The 18,673-nt window shown below is 45.0% G+C and overlaps 1 protein-coding gene across 4 annotated transcripts; it reads right to left on the bottom strand.

Annotated features, from left to right (window-relative positions):
* Window positions 1-359: 359 nt before the first annotated feature.
* ANXA13 (annexin A13) lies at window positions 360-17,294 on the bottom strand. Of its 4 annotated transcripts, none has more exons than XM_053395355.1 (11): window positions 17,210-17,292; window positions 12,707-12,782; window positions 11,983-12,077; window positions 10,932-11,102; window positions 10,785-10,818; window positions 10,628-10,707; window positions 9,047-9,115; window positions 6,682-6,783; window positions 3,196-3,271; window positions 2,372-2,484; window positions 360-549 (listed from the first exon to the last, which is right to left on the bottom strand). In XM_053395355.1, the coding sequence occupies exons 1-11, from the start codon at window positions 17,222-17,224 to the stop codon at window positions 430-432; spliced, it is 951 nt and encodes a 316-aa protein (XP_053251330.1). In that variant the 5' UTR covers window positions 17,225-17,292; the 3' UTR covers window positions 360-429. The 4 variants fall into 4 exon arrangements, 3 of the variants coding, with proteins under 3 accessions (XP_053251330.1, XP_053251331.1, XP_053251332.1); XR_008331377.1 differs by having other exon boundaries at window positions 443-549; window positions 2,372-2,480; window positions 17,210-17,294; XM_053395356.1 differs by lacking the exon at window positions 6,682-6,783 and having other exon boundaries at window positions 17,210-17,293.
* Between the last annotated feature and the right edge of the window lie 1,379 nt (window positions 17,295-18,673).

Below are 18,673 nucleotides of genomic sequence, written 5' to 3'. Positions count from 1 at the left end.
ATATTCACTTATCTACTTTTAAAAGTTTTCACTTATGATCTTTCTCTTTTACTTCTTTATTTTTTCTTTGTTCTTCTTTCCTTTTTTCTGATATCTTATCTTTCATTTCACTCCTTTATTGTGAATAGCATTTTACAGAGGTATAAATAACTGTAAATATGAAAAGAGACAAAGTGTTTTCTAATTTTTTTCCTTGGTTATATGTATTTTCTTTTTCTTTTGTATTTTATTTTGTTGTAAATATGTATGTTTTCTAATTTGTACTTAATAAAATAATAATTAAAAAAAAAGGAATTCTGCTCATTGCCTTCATTAAAAGAAAAACACCTACAATTGAATCTGCTAGAGCTATTTAAAAACTCCTTCTTCAATTAAATCTATATCTATATATGCGCCATTCATTTCGGCACCCCTCTTTTCAACAAGGTCTCAGTGCAGTAGGGAGAGGAGCAGTTTTCTGAAATCTCCTGAAGTCTCGGATCGGATGGCTTCAGCTAGAGACCTGCTGTACATCTGCTGAAACCTCTCCTTGATTGTCTGAAGGTCAATCTTGAAAGCAAAGGAGAAGAGATTAGGAGTCCTTGGGGTCAAAAGCTTCAAATGCCAGAGCATACTCTTTGGGGCCATAGGTGAGAAATAGCAGGAGAAGATAAGTGAGCTCTCCCAGGACACAATCAAGCTAAACTTTTCCGGCTGTTGCTTGTGGACCCCAAGCCCTGTCCATATATAGGCAAGGATTGGAACAAACTATAAAAAACCCAACTGCCAATGATGCAGGGGCATGCCTCGCCCTGACAAAGGAAATGGGGTCCTTCTGTAGAGTGAGGTATTCTGGGAGAGGCGGCTTGAGAGGAAACCCGCAAAACTGCCGTTTTTCCAGGTTGGTAGACCTTACCTTTGTAAATGACACAAATTACTGCGCCAAAAGGAAAGGGGGAAGAGGAGCCATAGCTGTCAACTTACAGATTTGAAATTAAGGGCAGCAGCCTCAAAAATAAGGGATCAGCAGCCAAAATAAGCGATTTTCCATGCACAGGTATGTTCAACTTCTGAGCCCCTCTGAGCCAAAGGCAGAAAGCCCAGCCAGCAGCCAAACAAAGCCTTAAGTGGTGGTTCCCACAGCGCAGCAACCCGGCAAAGGGGATGCAGCAAGGAAAACCACCGTCACCTCTCCGCTGGGAAGCGCTGAGCAAAGGCGAGTCCCCAGGCAACGTGGCCAATTTGATCGTCACAAGGCATGCAAGCTCCACCCCCTAGTCGTTCTTAGACTCCTTATTGGGTGAGCAACGCAGCAACACAGTTGGAGCCTCCCTCCTCCCTGGCCGGCAGGGAGGGAGGGAGAGGAGCTGCTTCTTTTGAAACTCGGGAAATTTAAGGGACATCATCAATAAGGGACAGCAGCGGGACACGGCGCTGGGATAAGGGACTTTCCCACCAAAAAAGGGACGGTTGACAGCTATGAGAGGAGCAGTGGCCTATTCAAATTTCGTAGGTGGCTTTAATCATATTTCTGCGTGGACTATCAGGAGACCTGCAAGGACACCCACTCCCCAATATATTCAGTGAACATGTGGGAGAGTGAGCGAAATTACGCCCATTAGTCATGCCCTCTGATGCCAAGGTGCTCGCTTACTACATTCTGATTACTGCTAATGCCAGGTGCCCTGTGGGCATGAATCTGTACTGATATAACCTCCTTATTATTCAGTTTTTAATTAATTTATATACTGCTTACATGCCCAGTTTTTAAAAAATTGTGTTTAGAAAGTTGTATCCATTGTAGAATGTTTTTGCTTTTAAATTCTGGCTATGATTGCTGCGCTGGGCACTTTTTGGGAGGAAAGGCAGGGTATATATTAAATAAATAAATAAATAAATTTTTAAAAATGGCTTCTAGGCCTTTTAAAATCAGCATCAAAATCAATTAAAATACACAGTGAAACAAGCCTGCCTCCTTAGTGTATGTGTTAGGGGCTCCCCAATTCAAGCATCAACATAAAGTCAAAACAATGTTTTCATAGGTCTACTTTTGTAGCAGACTGTTGGCACAATTAAATCAGGAAGTTTAAGTTCAGCGGAATGGTTTCCTAAAGAGGTATACCTTTGTGAGCCGGCAGAATGCCAATACTGTTGGGGGACTTTCATATTTCACTTGTGTCCATGAGTGAAAAAGCCCACCTTCAAGTGACCACAAGCTGAAAAGCATCAGGCCACTGGTGCTAGCAGAGCTACTGCATATTATTAGGGTGACAAGCATGCTGCACAAGTGATGTCCATGCTCCCCTCTTTCTATCCGGTCACTTTTAAAGGCGGTACTTACTGCAATGATAACACATTCACACAAGAATTTAAGAATCCTCAAACGGCTTACCTCAGCCCTCGTTACCAGGATGCGAATCAAGGTCTCCTCGTCGGTTCCTGCGCCCTTCATGGACTCATACAGGCGAGTGGCGAAATAGGCTTGGCAGTCCCTGGCACATCTTACTAAAGAAAAACATTCCACGAGGGCCCACAATGGTGCCATCGAGAATGAAAATATTCAGCCAATGAATCAGATGCAGAGGGAAAATGATGGTCTGAGTTTCCTCAGGCAGTAGTTGCTGGGCAGGGGCTACTGTTTCTTGAAGCTGGCAGGTGAGTGTCAGCCTGAGTTTTGGGCCCTGAGTCACCTGGAATAGGTGCGGATCCTCCTTGACCCTCCTGTTCCTGTGGAACACCCATTCTGGGGGAGTTAAGGTGGCATACATTCCACTGGTTGAGCCCCGGCTCAGTCAAGTTGAGCTACAAGGGGAAATAGGAAGCTGCCTTATACTGAATCAGACCACTGACCCACTCTAGAACAATATTGTCTACACTGACAGGCAGCAGCTGTCTGGGGTTTTAGACTGGGCTCGGCATGCAGAGCAAATGCTTAGCTTAACTGCTGAGCCAGGACCCTTCCCCAAGATCTGCTGGGCTCAGCTGAGACAAGCCGACCCACCTATTCCAAACTCCGCTCATCCCGGGAGATCTGAAGTTTGAATTGTGCTATCAAGGCAAATTATAATTTTAGAAGGGGCTGCATCAGAAGGGCTTCGGGTTCCAGAATATGAATATTCCCTCCCCACTCATGATTTCATCCAGTGTAGCAAATAGAGTCACTTCAAGAGATGATGATTTTTTAAAGAAATAATATTAAAAAGCCTTTGTTCTTACCAAGAGTTAGATAGGCCTTCTCAAGGTCTCCAGAAGTTTCGCTCTTAATGGCATCTTCAATATCTTTGCCAGTCAGCTACGGTGAAATAAACAAATAGATCTCATAACTGCTCTTTGTAGCGCAGAGTTTAGTACAGAGATACCATGTGGCATTGCCACTGCTTTTTTGGGGGGGCAGGGGTACCTGCTCTTTCTGCATTAGGTAAAGGTAAAGGGACCCCTGACCATTAGATCCAGTCGCGGACGAATCTTCGGTTGCGGTGCTCATCTCGCTTTTTTGGCCAAGGGAGCCAGTGTACAGCTTCCGGGTCATGTGGCCAGCATGACTAAGCCACTTCTGGTGAACCAGAGCAGCGCACGGAAACGCCGTTTACCTTCCCACCAGAGTGGTACCTATTATCTACTTACACTTTGTGCTTTCGAACTGCTAGGTTGGCAGGAGCAGGGACCGAGCAACGGGAGCTCACCCCGTCATGGGGATTCAAACCACCGATCTTCTGATCGGCAAGTCCTAGGCCCTGTGATTTAACCCACAGCGCCACCCGCGCCCTACTTTCCCCTTTAGCCTGGTACAAAAAAATGTATGCTGTCAGTGGGAAGGTGGGGAAAGGAAGAACCTGCCTGCTCAGTGTATGTGTAGGGACTCTGGAATTCAAGCACACGCATAAAATTATAGAATCACTGAGCTGGAAGGGATCCTGAGGGTCATCTAGACCGACCCCTTGCAAAATGCAGGAATCACAGCTAATCTCTGCTTTAAAACTTCCAGTGGAGTTCACCACCTCCTGAGGTTGTCCATTCCACTGTTGAACAGTTCTTACCGTCAGAAAGTTCTTCCTCATGTTTAGTTGGAATCTCCTTCCTTTGCTACTGGCCTAAACCCTGCCACCGATTTTGAAGCTCTGCTTAAATAGAACCGAAATTCCACCTGAACTATTAAAAACAAAAACCTGGCAGCCGGCTCCAAATCCTAGCTTTTGCACAAAAGATATTTTGTGTAAAAGCCAGACCACCTTCCACCAGTCAGTTGGCAACTTTAGCAAATAGTCAGGGGTGAAGAACTTGTAAGCTCCAGGCGAGCCTTATTTTTAGAGTCTAATGTATTTGCTTAAGCAAAACGAGGTGTTTAAATAACTTTAAACTTAATCTAAAGAGGCTTAGGGTTTAGTTAAAACAACACTTTTTGAAATTGCATTTTATCCCAGCCTTCCTCGAAGGAGGTGGGTAACTGAACTAACTGCCACAGAAATGACCCATATTATTCTCTTGTTTCCCTGCCTCCCTTTCTCTCCTCTTCCTCCCTTGCTTGTCCTGGGTTAAATTAAGGATTGATTCACCGCTGGAGGGGTAGGACCTTATTGTCCACTGTTGTTGCTGGTGGTATATTAGTAGCGTTCAACAAAGCGGAAATGGCCCTTCTTCGCACAGTAAAGGATTTAACTGTGGAATTCGCCACTGCAGAGGAAGCAGCCTTGTATTGAGTCAGACCATTGCTCAGTCTCGTGGACACTGACTGACAGGGGCTCTCCAGGATTCCAGACAGGTGTCTTTCCAGACAGGTCCAAAAAATATCTATATGGTGCCTAGGGAACAACTTGCACCTTAATATCAGCAAGACAAAGGAGATGGTGTTGGACTTTCGGTGGAAGAGAGGTGAACTAGCCCTGCTGTATGTCAGGGAGGGCTGTGTGGAGAGAGTCTTTAAATTCCTAGGAGTTTATCTCAGTGAAGACCTTACTTGGAAAATAAATACAACCCAGGTGGTTAAGAAAGCCCAACAGAGGCTGCATCTCCTCAGAGTATTGCGAAAGAACGATGTCAATCAACATTTGATGATCTCCTTCACTGGTCAGCAATAGAAAGTGTCCTTTCATACTGCATCACGGTGTGGGACGCTGGTTTGACATCAACGGATAGGAAGTGCCTACAGAGGGTGGTGAATACAGCACAAGATATTATGGGCTGTCCTGTGAATCCGCTGGATGAAACAGCGGAAGAACGTTGCCTCAGGAGAGTGAGGAAAATTCTCAGGGATGATTCACACCCTGGCTGGCACTTTCTTGATCTCCTGCCCTCGGGCAGAAGATATAGAAGCACGATTAGTCGCACCAACAGGGTAAAGAACAGCTTCTATCTGTGGGCTGTTAGGCTGCTGAATGAAAAGATAACAACTGGGCAACTGACTTTCGGGTTTGGTGGGTGTGCGTCAGTAAACGAGGGGAATTAAGACTAAGAGAGCTGAGCGGGGGGTGCTTGTGTAATCTCACTGTATACAAGTTGTGCAAGTGACAATAAAGTTGTTGTTGTTTAGTCATTTAGTCGAGTCCGACTCTTTGTGACCCCATGGACCAGAGCATGCCAGGCACTCCTGTCTTCCACTGCCTCCTGCAGTTTGGTCAAACTCATGCTGGTAACTTCAAGAACACTGTCCAACCATCTCGTCCTCTGTCGTCCCCTTCTCCTTGTGCCCTCCATCTTTCCCAACATCAAGGTCTTTTCCAGGAAGTCTTCTCTTCTCATGAGGTGGCCAAAGTACTGGAGCCTCAGCTTCAGGATCTGTCCTTCCAGTGAGCACTCAGGGCTGATTTCCTTAAGAATGGAGAGGTTTGATCTTCTTGCAGTCCATGGGACTCTCAAGAGTCTCCTCCAGCACCAGAATTCAAAAGCAGACAATAAAGTATTTCAATTCAATTTCAATATTTCAATTTTCCCAGCCCCACCTGGTGATGCTAAGGACCGAACCTGGGACTTTTCTTGCTGCAAAGCATTTGCTCTGCCACTGAGCTACGTATGGCACTTTTCAACAAGAGGTAGTGATGTCCACCAACTTGGGCAGCTGTAAAAGGTGTCATGGCGGATGCAGCAGTCCAAGGCTGCTAGTCATAATATGCCTCTGAATACCAGTTGCTAGGAATCACAACTGGGGGGAGTGTTGCTGTACTGAGGTCCAACTCATGGGCTTATGGCAGATATCTAGTTGGCCACCATGCGAACAAGACACTGGACTCTTCTTCTCTTCACATTGGCGGTGCTGTGTCTTCATCATGGAATTCGTGGCCCTCAAGACATCGTTGGGTTCCAACTTTCACGAACCTGCATTGGTGTCCCAAACTTGGGTTTCCAACGGTTGTTGGACTACAACTCTCATCACCCCTAGCTTGCAGGACCAGTGGTCAGGGATGGAGGGAGTTGGAGTCCAACAACCGCTGGAGACCCAAGTTTGGGGAAACCCTGGCTTACATGGTCAATGCTCAAAGGTGATGAGGGTTGGAGTTCAGACCCAGGTTCTCATGGGTCATGGCCACCAGCCAACACAATAGTTTAACAGGCATACAGAAAAGCAGCTCAGTGTGCTGATCCTTCATTGCAGGAATAGCAATTGCACTTTATAAAGCTAGACGCTCGACCAATATTTTACTCACTAGTAGCACTAGCATGGAGCTTCAGGTGACGTATCAGTTAGCACAATAGAACAAGGGTACTCACATGTTTGTAGGCTTCAAAGGTAGCCCTCAGCTGCATGTAGTTTCTCTTCGCCAAGACATCATTGAAAGCCAGCTCGTCAGTTCCCCAGCGGCCTTCTCCTGCCTCAGAGATGGAAGACCACTATAACTATAGGTTTTGTGACCTATCCACTGAGAACAGGCTAAGAATTTAAACTACAGGAATGTAAATACAGTGGTACCTCGGGTTACATACACTTCAGGTTAAAGACCCTTCAGGTTACAGACTCCGCTAACCCAGAAATAGTACCTTGGGTTAAGAACTTTGCTTCAGGATGAGAACAGAAATCGTGTGGCGGCAGCACAGCGGCAGCGGGAGGCCCCATTAGCTAAAGTGGTGCTTCAGGTTAAGAACAGTTTCAGGTTAAGAACGGACCTCCGGAACGAATTAAGTACTTAACCTGAGGTACCACGAAAGTGAAAATTCCTCAGACTATTTTTCCAAATAAACAAATTTGCCTAATATACAGATTTTTTTGCAAGTTTGCCTAATATACAGATTTTTGCAAAGCCGTTTTATCTAAGATAATGCATTTTTGGCGTATGTTTTTCCCCACCAATGTGCATTTTTAAAGCAGAGTCTACCCTCGTATATGTGTTTTTGGTACACATTACTCGGCTGGAGAACTGTGCTGCAAAATTTGGAGGGGCGTGAATTTCAAAGGACGGCTGTTTTCCAGTCCGCATATTGTTTCAGGATGTGTGAATCACATAGGTTCACAGTTAAATCCAAACTGAATCAATTTCTGCCCCATGTCTGGTAGAGATAGAATGGCCACAGGCCCTCTTTCAACAGGAGAACAGCTAGCCCTCTGTTTAAAGCAGGCTTCCTCAACCTTGGGACATGGGTGGCGCTGTGGGTTAAACCACAGAGCCTAGGACTTGCCGATCAGAAGGTCGGCGGTTCGAATCCCCACGACAGGGTGAGCTCCCGTTGCTCGGTCCCTGCTCCTGCCAACCTAGCAGTTTGAAAGCACCTCAAAGTGCAAGTAGATAAATAGGTACCGCTCTGGTGGGAAGGTTAACGGTGTTTCCGTGCGCTGCTCTGGTTCACCAGAAGTGGCTTAGTCATGCTGGCCACATGACCCGGAAGCTGTACGCCGGCTCCCTCGGCCAATAAAGCGAGATGAGCGCCGCAACCCCAGAGTTGGTCACGACTGGACCTAATGGTCAGGGGTCCCTTTACCTTTACCTTCCTCAACCTTGGCCCTCCAGATGTTTTTGGCCTACAACTCCCATGATCCCTAGCTAGCAGGACCAGTGGTCAGGGGTGATGGGAATTGTAGTCTCAAAACATCTGGAGGGACGAGGTTGAGGAAGCCTGGTTTAAAGGATCAAAGTCCAGTTTAAAGATAAAGAACCATGAGAAGGAAAGGCAGGAGCTTCAAAGTTGCCCATCAGCCATTAGCACCTGGGCAGTAGATTGAGTAGGCATGTAGACCACCTCCTCACAGGCTTCCCCACTTTGATGAGATAAATGTATTGTATTCCTCTGCTTAAATATTAATTATTTCTAAATCTGCACCTGTACCAGTTAGCACAGTGGTTCTCAACCTGTGGGTCCCCAGATGTTGTTGGACTACAACTCCCATCATCCCTGAGCTCTGGCCTTCTAGTTAGGGGTGATGGGAGTTGTAGTCCAACAACATTGGGGACCCACAGATTGAGAAAGGCTGAGTTAGCACATATCAGGTGTTTCTGTTTGTTTGTCCGTTTTGCAGATCTCTGCTGACTCTTGGCCTCTTCTTTGGGTGATGCTTATCTATTTTTTAGACAGTGGCCACCCCAAGGGAGGGAACTCCTTCCCTGTAAGGACAATTTAGCAAAGGGATAAATGCTCAAGGAAGCTTTTAGCTGATGGTGGATATTAAGAGTTTGCTTAATTGCAACTGGTGGGCGGTTGGCTGGACCAAAGCACCTGGAATGCAAATCACACCCAACCACAGGTCAGAAGGAGAAACACTCTTGAGACCCTCCAAGTGTCCCTACTTTTCAGGGACAGTCCCAGATTTTCAGAAGCCGTCCCGGTTTCTGATTTGATCCCAGAATGTCCCACTTTTCCTTAGGACCTTCCTATTTTCATTGGAGAAATGTTGGAGGGCATGGATAGGATGTCCCTATTTTCATCAGAGAAATGTTGGAGGCTATGTACTCTCCATTGCTTGTTCTATAGAGAATGCACCTGGAGAATTGGGAAAGCACCAATTTGGGGATCCAGCTGGGAATATAGTTTGGAATTTCAATGTGTTGAGTCTGATACCAGGGTACCATGCTGTCTGCCTGTGTGGTTGCTTCAGAACCCTAATAATAATAAAAGCTGATCCACCTGTTTATGTTATATTGCTTACTTCATAGAGATCCTTGGCATCTTTCTGAGCCAGGTTTTCGTTAGTCTCCATCCCTTGATCTCTGCTAGCCTGGGGGTGGAAATGACACCCAGTTAAGAAAAAGCACAAACAAAGAACAGGTTGTTTTCCTTCTAGTATGGAAGGTTCTTCCTGCCCTGGGCTACTGGAAATGGTTTTTAGCGTTTCTCAGCTCTACCCTGATTTCAAAACCCTTCTTAATTTCAGGTCTGCAGCTACTACTTGCTGGTGAGGGAATTAACCCCATAACTTATTTGTTTGCTCCAGAATTGAGTCCTGTCATTGAAACCGAAGCAGGTGAACTCTTCCCAGAGTGAATCATAGAATCATAGAATCATAGAGTTGGAAGAGACCACAAGGGCCATCGAGTCCAACCCCCTGCCAAGCAGGAAACACCATCAGAGCACTCCTGACATATGGTTGTCAAGCCTCTGCTTAAAGACCTCCAAAGAAGGAGACTCCACCACACTCCTTGGCAGCAAATTCCACTGTCGAACAGCTCTTACTGTCAGGAAGTTCTTCCTAATGTTTAGGTGGAATCTTCTTTCCTGCAGTTTGGATCCATTGCTCCGTGTCCGCTTCTCTGGAGCAGCAGAAAACAACCTTTCTCCCTCCTCTATGTGACATCCTTTTATATATTTGAACATGGCTATCATATCACCCCTTAACCTCCTTTTCTCCAGGCTAAACATGCCCAGCTCCCTTAGCCGTTCCTCATAAGGCATCGTTTCCAGGCCTTTGACCATTTTGGTTGCCCTCCTCTGGACACGTTCCAGTTTGTCAGTGTCCTTCTTGAACTGTGGTGCCCAGAACTGGACATAGTACTCCAGGTGAGGTCTGACTTAACAATCCCTCTTTCCTGGGGAACTGTAGGAATTGTAGCTCTATCAAGGGAACAGGGTCTCCTAAGAAGTCTCAGCACCCTTAATGAACTACAGTTCCCAGGATTCCTTGGGGGAAGCCATGACTGTTTAAAGTGATATGATACTGCTTTGAATGTATAGTGCAGATGGGTTGGGAATACACAACCAAACAGAAAAATTTGCTCACAATTTAGTGTTGCAGGCAGTGGTGTGCATTTGTGAAGATTCTCCAGAACGGAGGTGAACAAACAGGGATGGCTCTGGAAAAATGGCTGGTGTAGATTAAGCACCTTTTATTCTGAAAACTTTAAAAACCATCTGACAAAGATACACATCAGTTTTTATGCTGCCCTCTAGTGAGTGTTGACAAGCAAAACTGGAAAGAAGACACAAATCTGGTTCTTTCCCTGTTGTTTCCTCACTTTTGTTTTGCCCCGTAAGATAAACCTTCTGCACCCCTTGAGCTTTCCCTATTCAGCAGTAGCTTGAAGGAACAAAGGAGATAATAAAATCCATGTGCATTAAGTAGGATGAGATGGTAGCTGGGCACAGCAATTTGAACCCCCAATCTGCCATGCAGTGGAGCTTTGCCAGTTTTGGGGTGACCCTGCTGCAAAAGAGCACCCCAATGGCATACAGGTGTCTCCAGGACTCAGGTTCTCCCCCTCTGTGATAAAGAAACAGTCCAACCCCTCCTCACCTTCAACACAGAGAGGAGTATCTTCCTCACTGACCCACTGGTATCGCTTTTGACGTCAGATTCCAGATCCCTGTCAAAGACTTTGAAGAAAAGGAAGAGAGTGACTGCTCAGGCCTTTTCACTCAAGCAGGAGTTCTTGAAATAAGACATGACTTACTCCTTTGGTAGGCAGCTTTTATGGCTAAAATTTGCTGGGAGAGAGAGAAAAGAAAAACAGGTGGTTTTACAGGAGGAGCTGTTTTTTCTATGTTGTTATCTGGTTAAAAGACATTTAAAAGTGATGCAGAAGGCCGGATGGCCCTACCTGGTTGACCCGTGTGCACAGGATCTCAATCAGGACCGACTCATCTGTCCCCACCCCTTTCATTGCCTTCCGAAGCTGCCTGGCCTCGTAGTCACACGGCTGGTCCAGTAGGGCCAGGGCAGTCTTTTCGAAATCCCCACTCAGCTCTCCTTTCAGCACTTCTCCCAGATCCTAAAAAAAATGAAAGGGGAAAAAATAATCACAAGCCATCCTTTAAGTCACAGCAAAGAACACCTTGCGCGGGTCAAGAGGACAGGAGGAGAATCGGTGGGACTTGCTAAAATGTATAAGTCTGAATCAAATAAGTGCTGGAGATGTAATGAGGTAGAGGGTATGTTTTATCATATGTGGTGGACTTGTAAAAGGGGAAAAGAGTATTGGGAAATGATATATAATGAATTGAAAAAAATGTTTAAAAGTACCTTTCGAAAAAAGTCAGTCTTTTTTGCTGGGGATAATTCAGAGGGAAATTCCCAGGTGTCAAAAAATATTGTTTATGTATGCTACTAATGCGGCCTGTGTTTTGCTAGCCCCCAAATGGAAAATGAGCGAGGTCCCAACCAAAGAAGAATGGCAACTTAAACTGATGGAATATATACAGCTTGCAGATTTAACATACAGAATAAAGAACATGAAGAACATATGTTTAGAGAAGACTGGGAAATGTTTACTGATTATATGGGTGAAAATTGTATACATTTAAAAACGCTGGTACCATTAAGATAAATTCAACAGTATAAATAAGTTTTGATGGTGTAACAATGGACTACTGAATGGTTTAGTTCATGCAAAATATGCAGGGATGTATGGTATGCAAAATGAACCATGGAAAGAGAAGAAGGGAAGTCATTCATTTAAGGCTGTCTAAATGGATATTTTGAAATGTAAATTAGAAAAAAATTAATAAAAACTATATATAAAAAAGGAAGAGGATTGGTGGGAACAGTGGGTGGGTGCTGTGACGCACGACTGACAGCAGGGGTGGAGAACCTTTTGCTCTCTCGAGGGCCACATTCTCTTCATTTCGAGGGCCATAGACCCACAACAATACCTTGCCATATATGGCTTGGTACTTCTGCTTCATTTGCTGTCTCTGGTCTGATGAACGGTTGGACAAGATCTCAATAATGACTTTTTCATCCGTCCCTGGAAAATATAAAAAGGAGGATGTCAGTATGAAACCAATCTTTCTTGTAAGGTGGAGAGGGGATAGACAGTTATCCCTTTCTTCCCAATCTGAGAGTTTAGGGCTAGCACTGAATGGATGTTACATATATAGCCATAAATCAGATATAAGGTAGAGGTAAAGGAACCCTGGATGGTTAAGTCCAGTCAAAGGCGACTATGGGATTGTGGCGCTCATCTCACTTTCAGGCCAAGGGAGCCTGCATTTGTCCACAGACAGCTTTCCAGGTCTTGTGGCCAGCATGACTAAACCACTTCTGGTGCAACGGGACACCGTGATGGAAACCAGAGCGCACGGGAACACCGTTTACCTTCCCGCCACAGCAGTACCTATGTATCTACTTGCACTGGTGTGCTTTCGAACTGCTAGGTTGGCAGGAGCTGGGACAGAGCAACGGGAGCTCACCCCGTTGAGCGGATTTGAACCACCAACCTTCTGATTAGCAAGCCCAAGAGGCTCAGTGATTTAGACCACAGCGCCACCCGCATCCACTGTCCCCCCATCTAAACAAGAGTGCCTTGTTTTGTGGCAGGGTTTGGTCCTCTGCATGGGGATTATTGCCATGCAAGGTAAGTAGCAGGATTCTTACCCATCCCTTTGCAAGCTTTATGGACCTTCTTGGCATCTCGCTCAGCATCAAAACCGTGGTGGCGCCGAATAGTTGGCTAAGAAACAGAGGACATCATTAATTGATGGGGGTGACCATATTGCTCTCCCCCTACGGTTACCTTTCTCTCTCTATTTATATACCATAAAAAAAATATGAAGGTGCTTTTACAACAAGAATATTTACACAGAAAAATTTACAAAGACCACCAACTATTACGGAAAGGTGTTAATTCAGGGGTCAGCAACCTTTTTCAGCCGTGGGCCGGTCCACTGTCCCTCAGACCATGTGGTGGGCCAGGCTATATATTTTTTTTGGGGGGGGGATGAACGAATTCTTATGCCCCACAAATAACCGAGAGATGCATTTTAAATAAAAGGACACATTCTACTCATGTAAAAATATGCTGATTCCCAGACTGTTCACGGGCCGGATTTAGAAGGCAATTGGGCTGCATCTGGCCCATGGGCCTTAGGTTACCTAACCCTGTGTTAATTGCCTATAGAAGCTTGGCAACAATAGAAAAATTTTCAGCAGGCATTTGAGGGTTAAACCAGAAGGCACCTGCAATTGCCCTTTGCCCTGTCTTTACAACTGCAAGGGACACATTCTGAGCCTGACCAGCCACACCTGACACCCAAACACTCACCTGTAGGGCTGTCTGTAGGTTAGCATCATCCCAGACCCTGAGATTGCATTTTGTGTGAATTTCTCCTAATACTGTATACACATTTTTTTGCATGCGATTTTGCCTCATGTACACATTTTTGCAAATCTGTTTTCTCTAATATGATATGCTCTTTTCACTAATATATGCAGGGCTTTTTTTCCCCCCAGCCAGAGCTCAGCTCTGGAACCTCTCATGTAGGCGCCATTGACACTCTAAGAGAACAAGGGAGAAGTTCATTGTGAGCTCCGACACCACTTTTCCTAGAAAAATAACGTTCAATATATTTATGAAATTTTGTAAGCGCTACTTGGCTGCAAAATCATATGGCAAAACTGGGGAGAATCTTGAAGGATGGCCGTGCTGTGGTTCTCGTGTGGTTTTGGAAAATGTGGGATTAGGTAGGCGCACCTTTAAATATGAACTGAATTTCTCCTCTTTTCCGTACTCTGGAGTCCTTGTACCAGATGAATCACACATCCCATGCCTCTATACACACACATCATAATGAGAGGCATTGGGCTAGATAAATTATATTGACTGAAACTACGTCAATAAGTCAACCAGGAAATCCTGAAGACATGAACAGCAAATGTCTCATTTACGTTTCAACAAATAGAGTTTGATGGCAGAAGGTTAGCTTGGGCAAATCAAGGCTGACAAGATTAATTGTCCATTGACTTGGGTTTAATTATTAATTGTATTAGGAGCTTCTAGACTTCGGGGAGTTTTTTTGGCTATGCTAATGGGAGTTGTACTCCAAACATCTGAAGATGGCTAGCTTGTTGAAGGCTGTCGTGGAGAGCAGAATTAACATGGGGCTACACGGGCCCTATGGAATATGGGTGGCACCGTGGGTTAAACCACAGAGCCTAGGACTTGCCGATCAGTAGGTCGGCGGTTCGAATCCCCGTGATGGGGTGAGCTCCTATTGCTTGGTCCCTGCTCCTGCCAACCTAGCAGTTCAAAAGCATGTCAAAGTGCAAGTAGATAAATAGGTACCACTCCAGCGGGAAGGTAAACTGCGTTTCCGTGCGCTGCTCTGGTTCGCCAGAAGCGGCTTAGTCATGCTGGCCACATGACCTGGAAGCTGTACGCTGGCTCCCTCGGCCAATAGAGCGAGATGAGCGCTGCAACCCCAGAGTCGGCCACGACTGGACCTAATGGTCAGGGTTCCCTTTACCTTATATGGGCCCTATAGCAAAACTTTATCACAGTGTAAAATATGGGTGCTGGGTGACTGTTCTGGAGCAAAACTGGGTTGTGTAGGTGAGAACACAGGAAACTGCCTTACATCAGGACAGATTATTTGTCCATCCAGCTCAGTGCTTTCTGGCCGAAGCTGTCCAGGATTTTAGCTCTCCTTCGTTTTTCTATTAACTGGAGATACCTGGGACTTTTTGAATGCAAAACGTGAGCTCCACAACTCAGCTATGAGCCCTCCCTGCCCATGGCTTACTTCCAGGTGGTTTTTCTTACCAGGATTTCCCCCTACTTCTCAGTCAAAACTATGATATCAGAAGTGAGCTACTCTGGGACAAAGGTCTTGGGCAGTGAGGGAATGAATGCAGGAGTATATGGCTCCCCTCACATGCACACCCTTTTTGCTATAATAACCAGACCCCCATCTCCTGTGTTATACATGACTGGGGCAGATTCAGGTTTAAAGAAATAGATCTCCTGCCGTTAGGTAAAGGTAAAGGACCCCTGGACAGTTAAATCCAGTCAAAGGCAACTATGGGGTTATGGCGCTCAACTTGCTTCAGGCCGAGGGAGCCAGCGTTTGTCCACAGACAGCTTTCCAGGTCATGTGGCCAGCATGACTAAACCAGAGTGCACGGAAACGCCATTTACCTTCCTGTCACAGTGGTGTCTATTTATCTACTTGTACTGGTATTCTTTCAAACTGCTAGGTTGGCTGGAGCTGGGACAGAGCAGCAGGAGCTCACCCCATCATGGGGATTCGAACCGCCAACCTTCTGATGGCAAGCCAAAGAGGCTCAGTGGTTTAGACCGCAGTGCCACCCGTGACCCATATCTCCTGGCATTATTCCTAGTTTTACTGTAGTCCCATTCACCCATTCATTCCCTCTCTATGTGCATAGGAAATGTGTGTATTGGAGGCCAAACTGTGCCCATTAATCCCACCCTTGACGCAACTGTGCCCACCAGCTGAGGTTCTGCTTGCAGGCTTCCCATTGGCATCCGGTTGGCCACTTAGAGAACGGGTTGCTGTTCTAGATAAAGCTTTTGCTCTGAATCCCCAGGGCTTTTCTTCAGCTTTCAGCTAATCCCCATGAGTCAACTATTCCTCCAGAAATGGTCCAGATAATCTGTGTGCCCATACTGACCCCACCCTTAGTAAACCATTTACCAAACTCCGATAGACTTGACTTTTGCATAGTTTTAATGTTCAGAATTCATAAAAGTCTAGATTGTTTACAATGTAATGTTAAGAAGCAACCCTCTGCGTTAATATAATTTTCTGATTCCCCTTTTTTTATTCCCTCTTGCGGTAACTCCAAGGAGCCACAAGAGCTTCAAAAGAAGAACCAAAATTGCCTTTCGGGAAGCATGAGAAGGTGGCATAAGCAAACCGGTTTAAGTTAAGCCGCCAAACCCAGTTCAGTGACAGGGTTGCTGCTGCTCTGTCTAAGCGTGGCAGAGAGAAAACAAGACTTTAAAATACAGTGGTACCTCAGGTTACAAACACCTTGGATTACAAACACTTTGGGTTACAGACTCTGCTAACCCGGAAGTAGTACCTCAGGTTAAGAACTTTGACCCAGGATGAGAACAGAAATCGCGTGGCGGCAGCGGGACGCCCCATTAGCTAAAGTGGTACCTCAGGTTAAGAATGGTTTCAGGTTAAGATGTTGGATTTTTTGGAGCTGGCTGACCTGACTGGAAGAATCTGCGACCAGAAAGAAGAGGAGATACAAGAGGATTGGAAGAAATTTAAAGAATATTTAGCTAAATATTGTAATAAAAGATAAATAAAAAATTCTTGGAAGTAATAAATAGGCTTAGGGGTAGAATAAGAATATGTGGTAGTAAATATTAAGGATTAGAATATTAATAAAACAGGAGAGGATAGTAAATGAAAGGAGCTGATTTTATCAGAAATAGGATTTTGGAGAACTGTTACACAGGTGATACAATGAAATTCAGTTAGAGGGGATTTGAGGAAGTCAGTTATCAATGTAACAAGAATTAGATATTTGAAAAAACAATTTTTCTTTGTGTTTAGTTTATTGTTTAGTTTATTGTATTGTAATGGGTTTTCTTTTTTTTCTTTTTGTCATAAATGTGGAAAATCAATAAAAAAATTGGGGGGGGGGGGAGAACGGTTTCAGGTTAAGAATGGACATCTGGAACGAATAAAGTTCATAACCAGAGGTACCACTGTAGTCTTCAGTGCCAGATGGGCAGGTCAAGTGACCAAGCAAAACAGGCTTAGGACCTAGGCTAAGTCCCGCCACCCCTGAACATTCCCCTTGGGAGGCTTATACTGGCCTGGCTCAGCCAGTTTGGGATGCTGGGATATCTTTGGCTGAATCCAAGGCTTTTTTCCATCATCCAGAACTCACAGGAACTCAGTTCTGTCACCTCTGAGGTGGGTGCCATTGCCATTATAAAAGAGCAGGGAGGCGTTCAGGCCAGTTCTGACGCCCCTTTTTCTAGAAAAAATAGCACTGGCTGATTAAAATGGGTCCCTTTAGCGTATGTCTGTAGGCTGCAGATATGAAAAAATGGATCTTCGGACCCCCATAGTGAACAAGGCTAAATGGGCGAAAGGGAAGAGGAAGATTACTTACATGAAAGTTGCCCATCTCTCCTTAGAACTCAGGGACGTTGTTGTCTAATAAGGCAGGTGTCTCTTAATATCCAGGTTTTATTGGTTTTACAGTTCCGGGATTAATAAATAACCCATGGCATCATTTTAGTCATTTAATCCATAAGTAATTGTTTGTACCATCTCTTTCTTAATACTTAGGGGCCATAAAAACACACACACACACACACACACACACACACACACACACACACACAGAGAGAGAGAGAGAGAGAGAGAGAAATTGTGTTTTGAGTAGTTATCTAAAGGTGCTACATTTATATGAACAGATTAGGGAGGAGATTCCCCCAGCTCCACACAGAGAAACACCTCCCTGGAAAAGCATATTTGGAAGACCAAATATAACAACAACAACAACAACAACAACAACAACAACAACAACAATTTATTTATTTATTTATACTCCGCCCATCTGGCTGGGTTTCCCCAGCCACTCTGGGCGGCTTCCAACCGAATATTAAAAACAATACAGCGTCAGACATTAAAAACCTCCCTAAACAGGGCCGCCTTCAGTTGTCTTTCATGGGTCAGGGAAGGAGCAGTTCTTGAGAGCTTTGCCAATGTGTGGCGTACATAAAATTGGGCAGACTTTCTCATCATACTTCTAAAAGCTGGGACTATCGCAATGAAGCTGAATGGACGGACAAAAGGAAGCCACCCAGCACACAGTTAAACTGTGGAATTGGGTCTCACGAGATGCAGCAATGGCCACAAACCTGGACGCCTTTGGAAAGGAATTAGGCAGAAATTCACGGACAAGGTTGTCAATGGCTACAGGCCATGATGGCTTTAAGTTTTACCTTCACCATTGGAGGCAGTATGCCTCTCAGCAGGGGTGACCTGCCTGAGGTAAAACAGTAAGGTGCCATCCCCACCTGCTGTCTGCACCCCCCATGTTAATATTGGAATTTGTCACACAATCCTCAAGCAAATGTTTTCCAGCTTGTATTCATAGGTGAGGCTAATTGGTATTATCGAAAAAGCAAACAGAGCGTACCTGTGGAAGCCCGTACTAGACCGCAGTGAACATTGCTGTCGGTTATTAATTGACCAAGTATATGGGGAGAGTTTGTGCTACACTGAATTTTCAAGGCTAACGTGAAACACGAGTGAAGTAGTACTCGCAGGGTAAGGGCTCTGGGATGGGGTATTTTGGAGTGCAAAGAAATCTTTAATTATCATTTTAAAAAATAAATAACATGCATATGCCCTTGGCTTTGCTAAGTTCTTACCAGAATGTTTCTTTGTCCTTATACTCTACACTGATGCACAGACACAATTACAGTACGTATTGTTCAATTGTGTTTAGAATCGCCCTCCACTGTCTGTGTACAGCAAGGTTTAGGGAAATTATTTGCCCACAGCTAGGCAGCTCTGTTTGCATATTACCTGCATAATCTTGTCTTGACGTGGCAGATAATGGTTT

This window comes from Podarcis raffonei, chromosome 7 (assembly GCF_027172205.1).
Source record: "Podarcis raffonei isolate rPodRaf1 chromosome 7, rPodRaf1.pri, whole genome shotgun sequence".
Classification (NCBI taxonomy): domain Eukaryota; kingdom Metazoa; phylum Chordata; class Lepidosauria; order Squamata; family Lacertidae; genus Podarcis; species Podarcis raffonei.
This window is presented reverse-complemented; position numbering and strand designations above follow the sequence as displayed.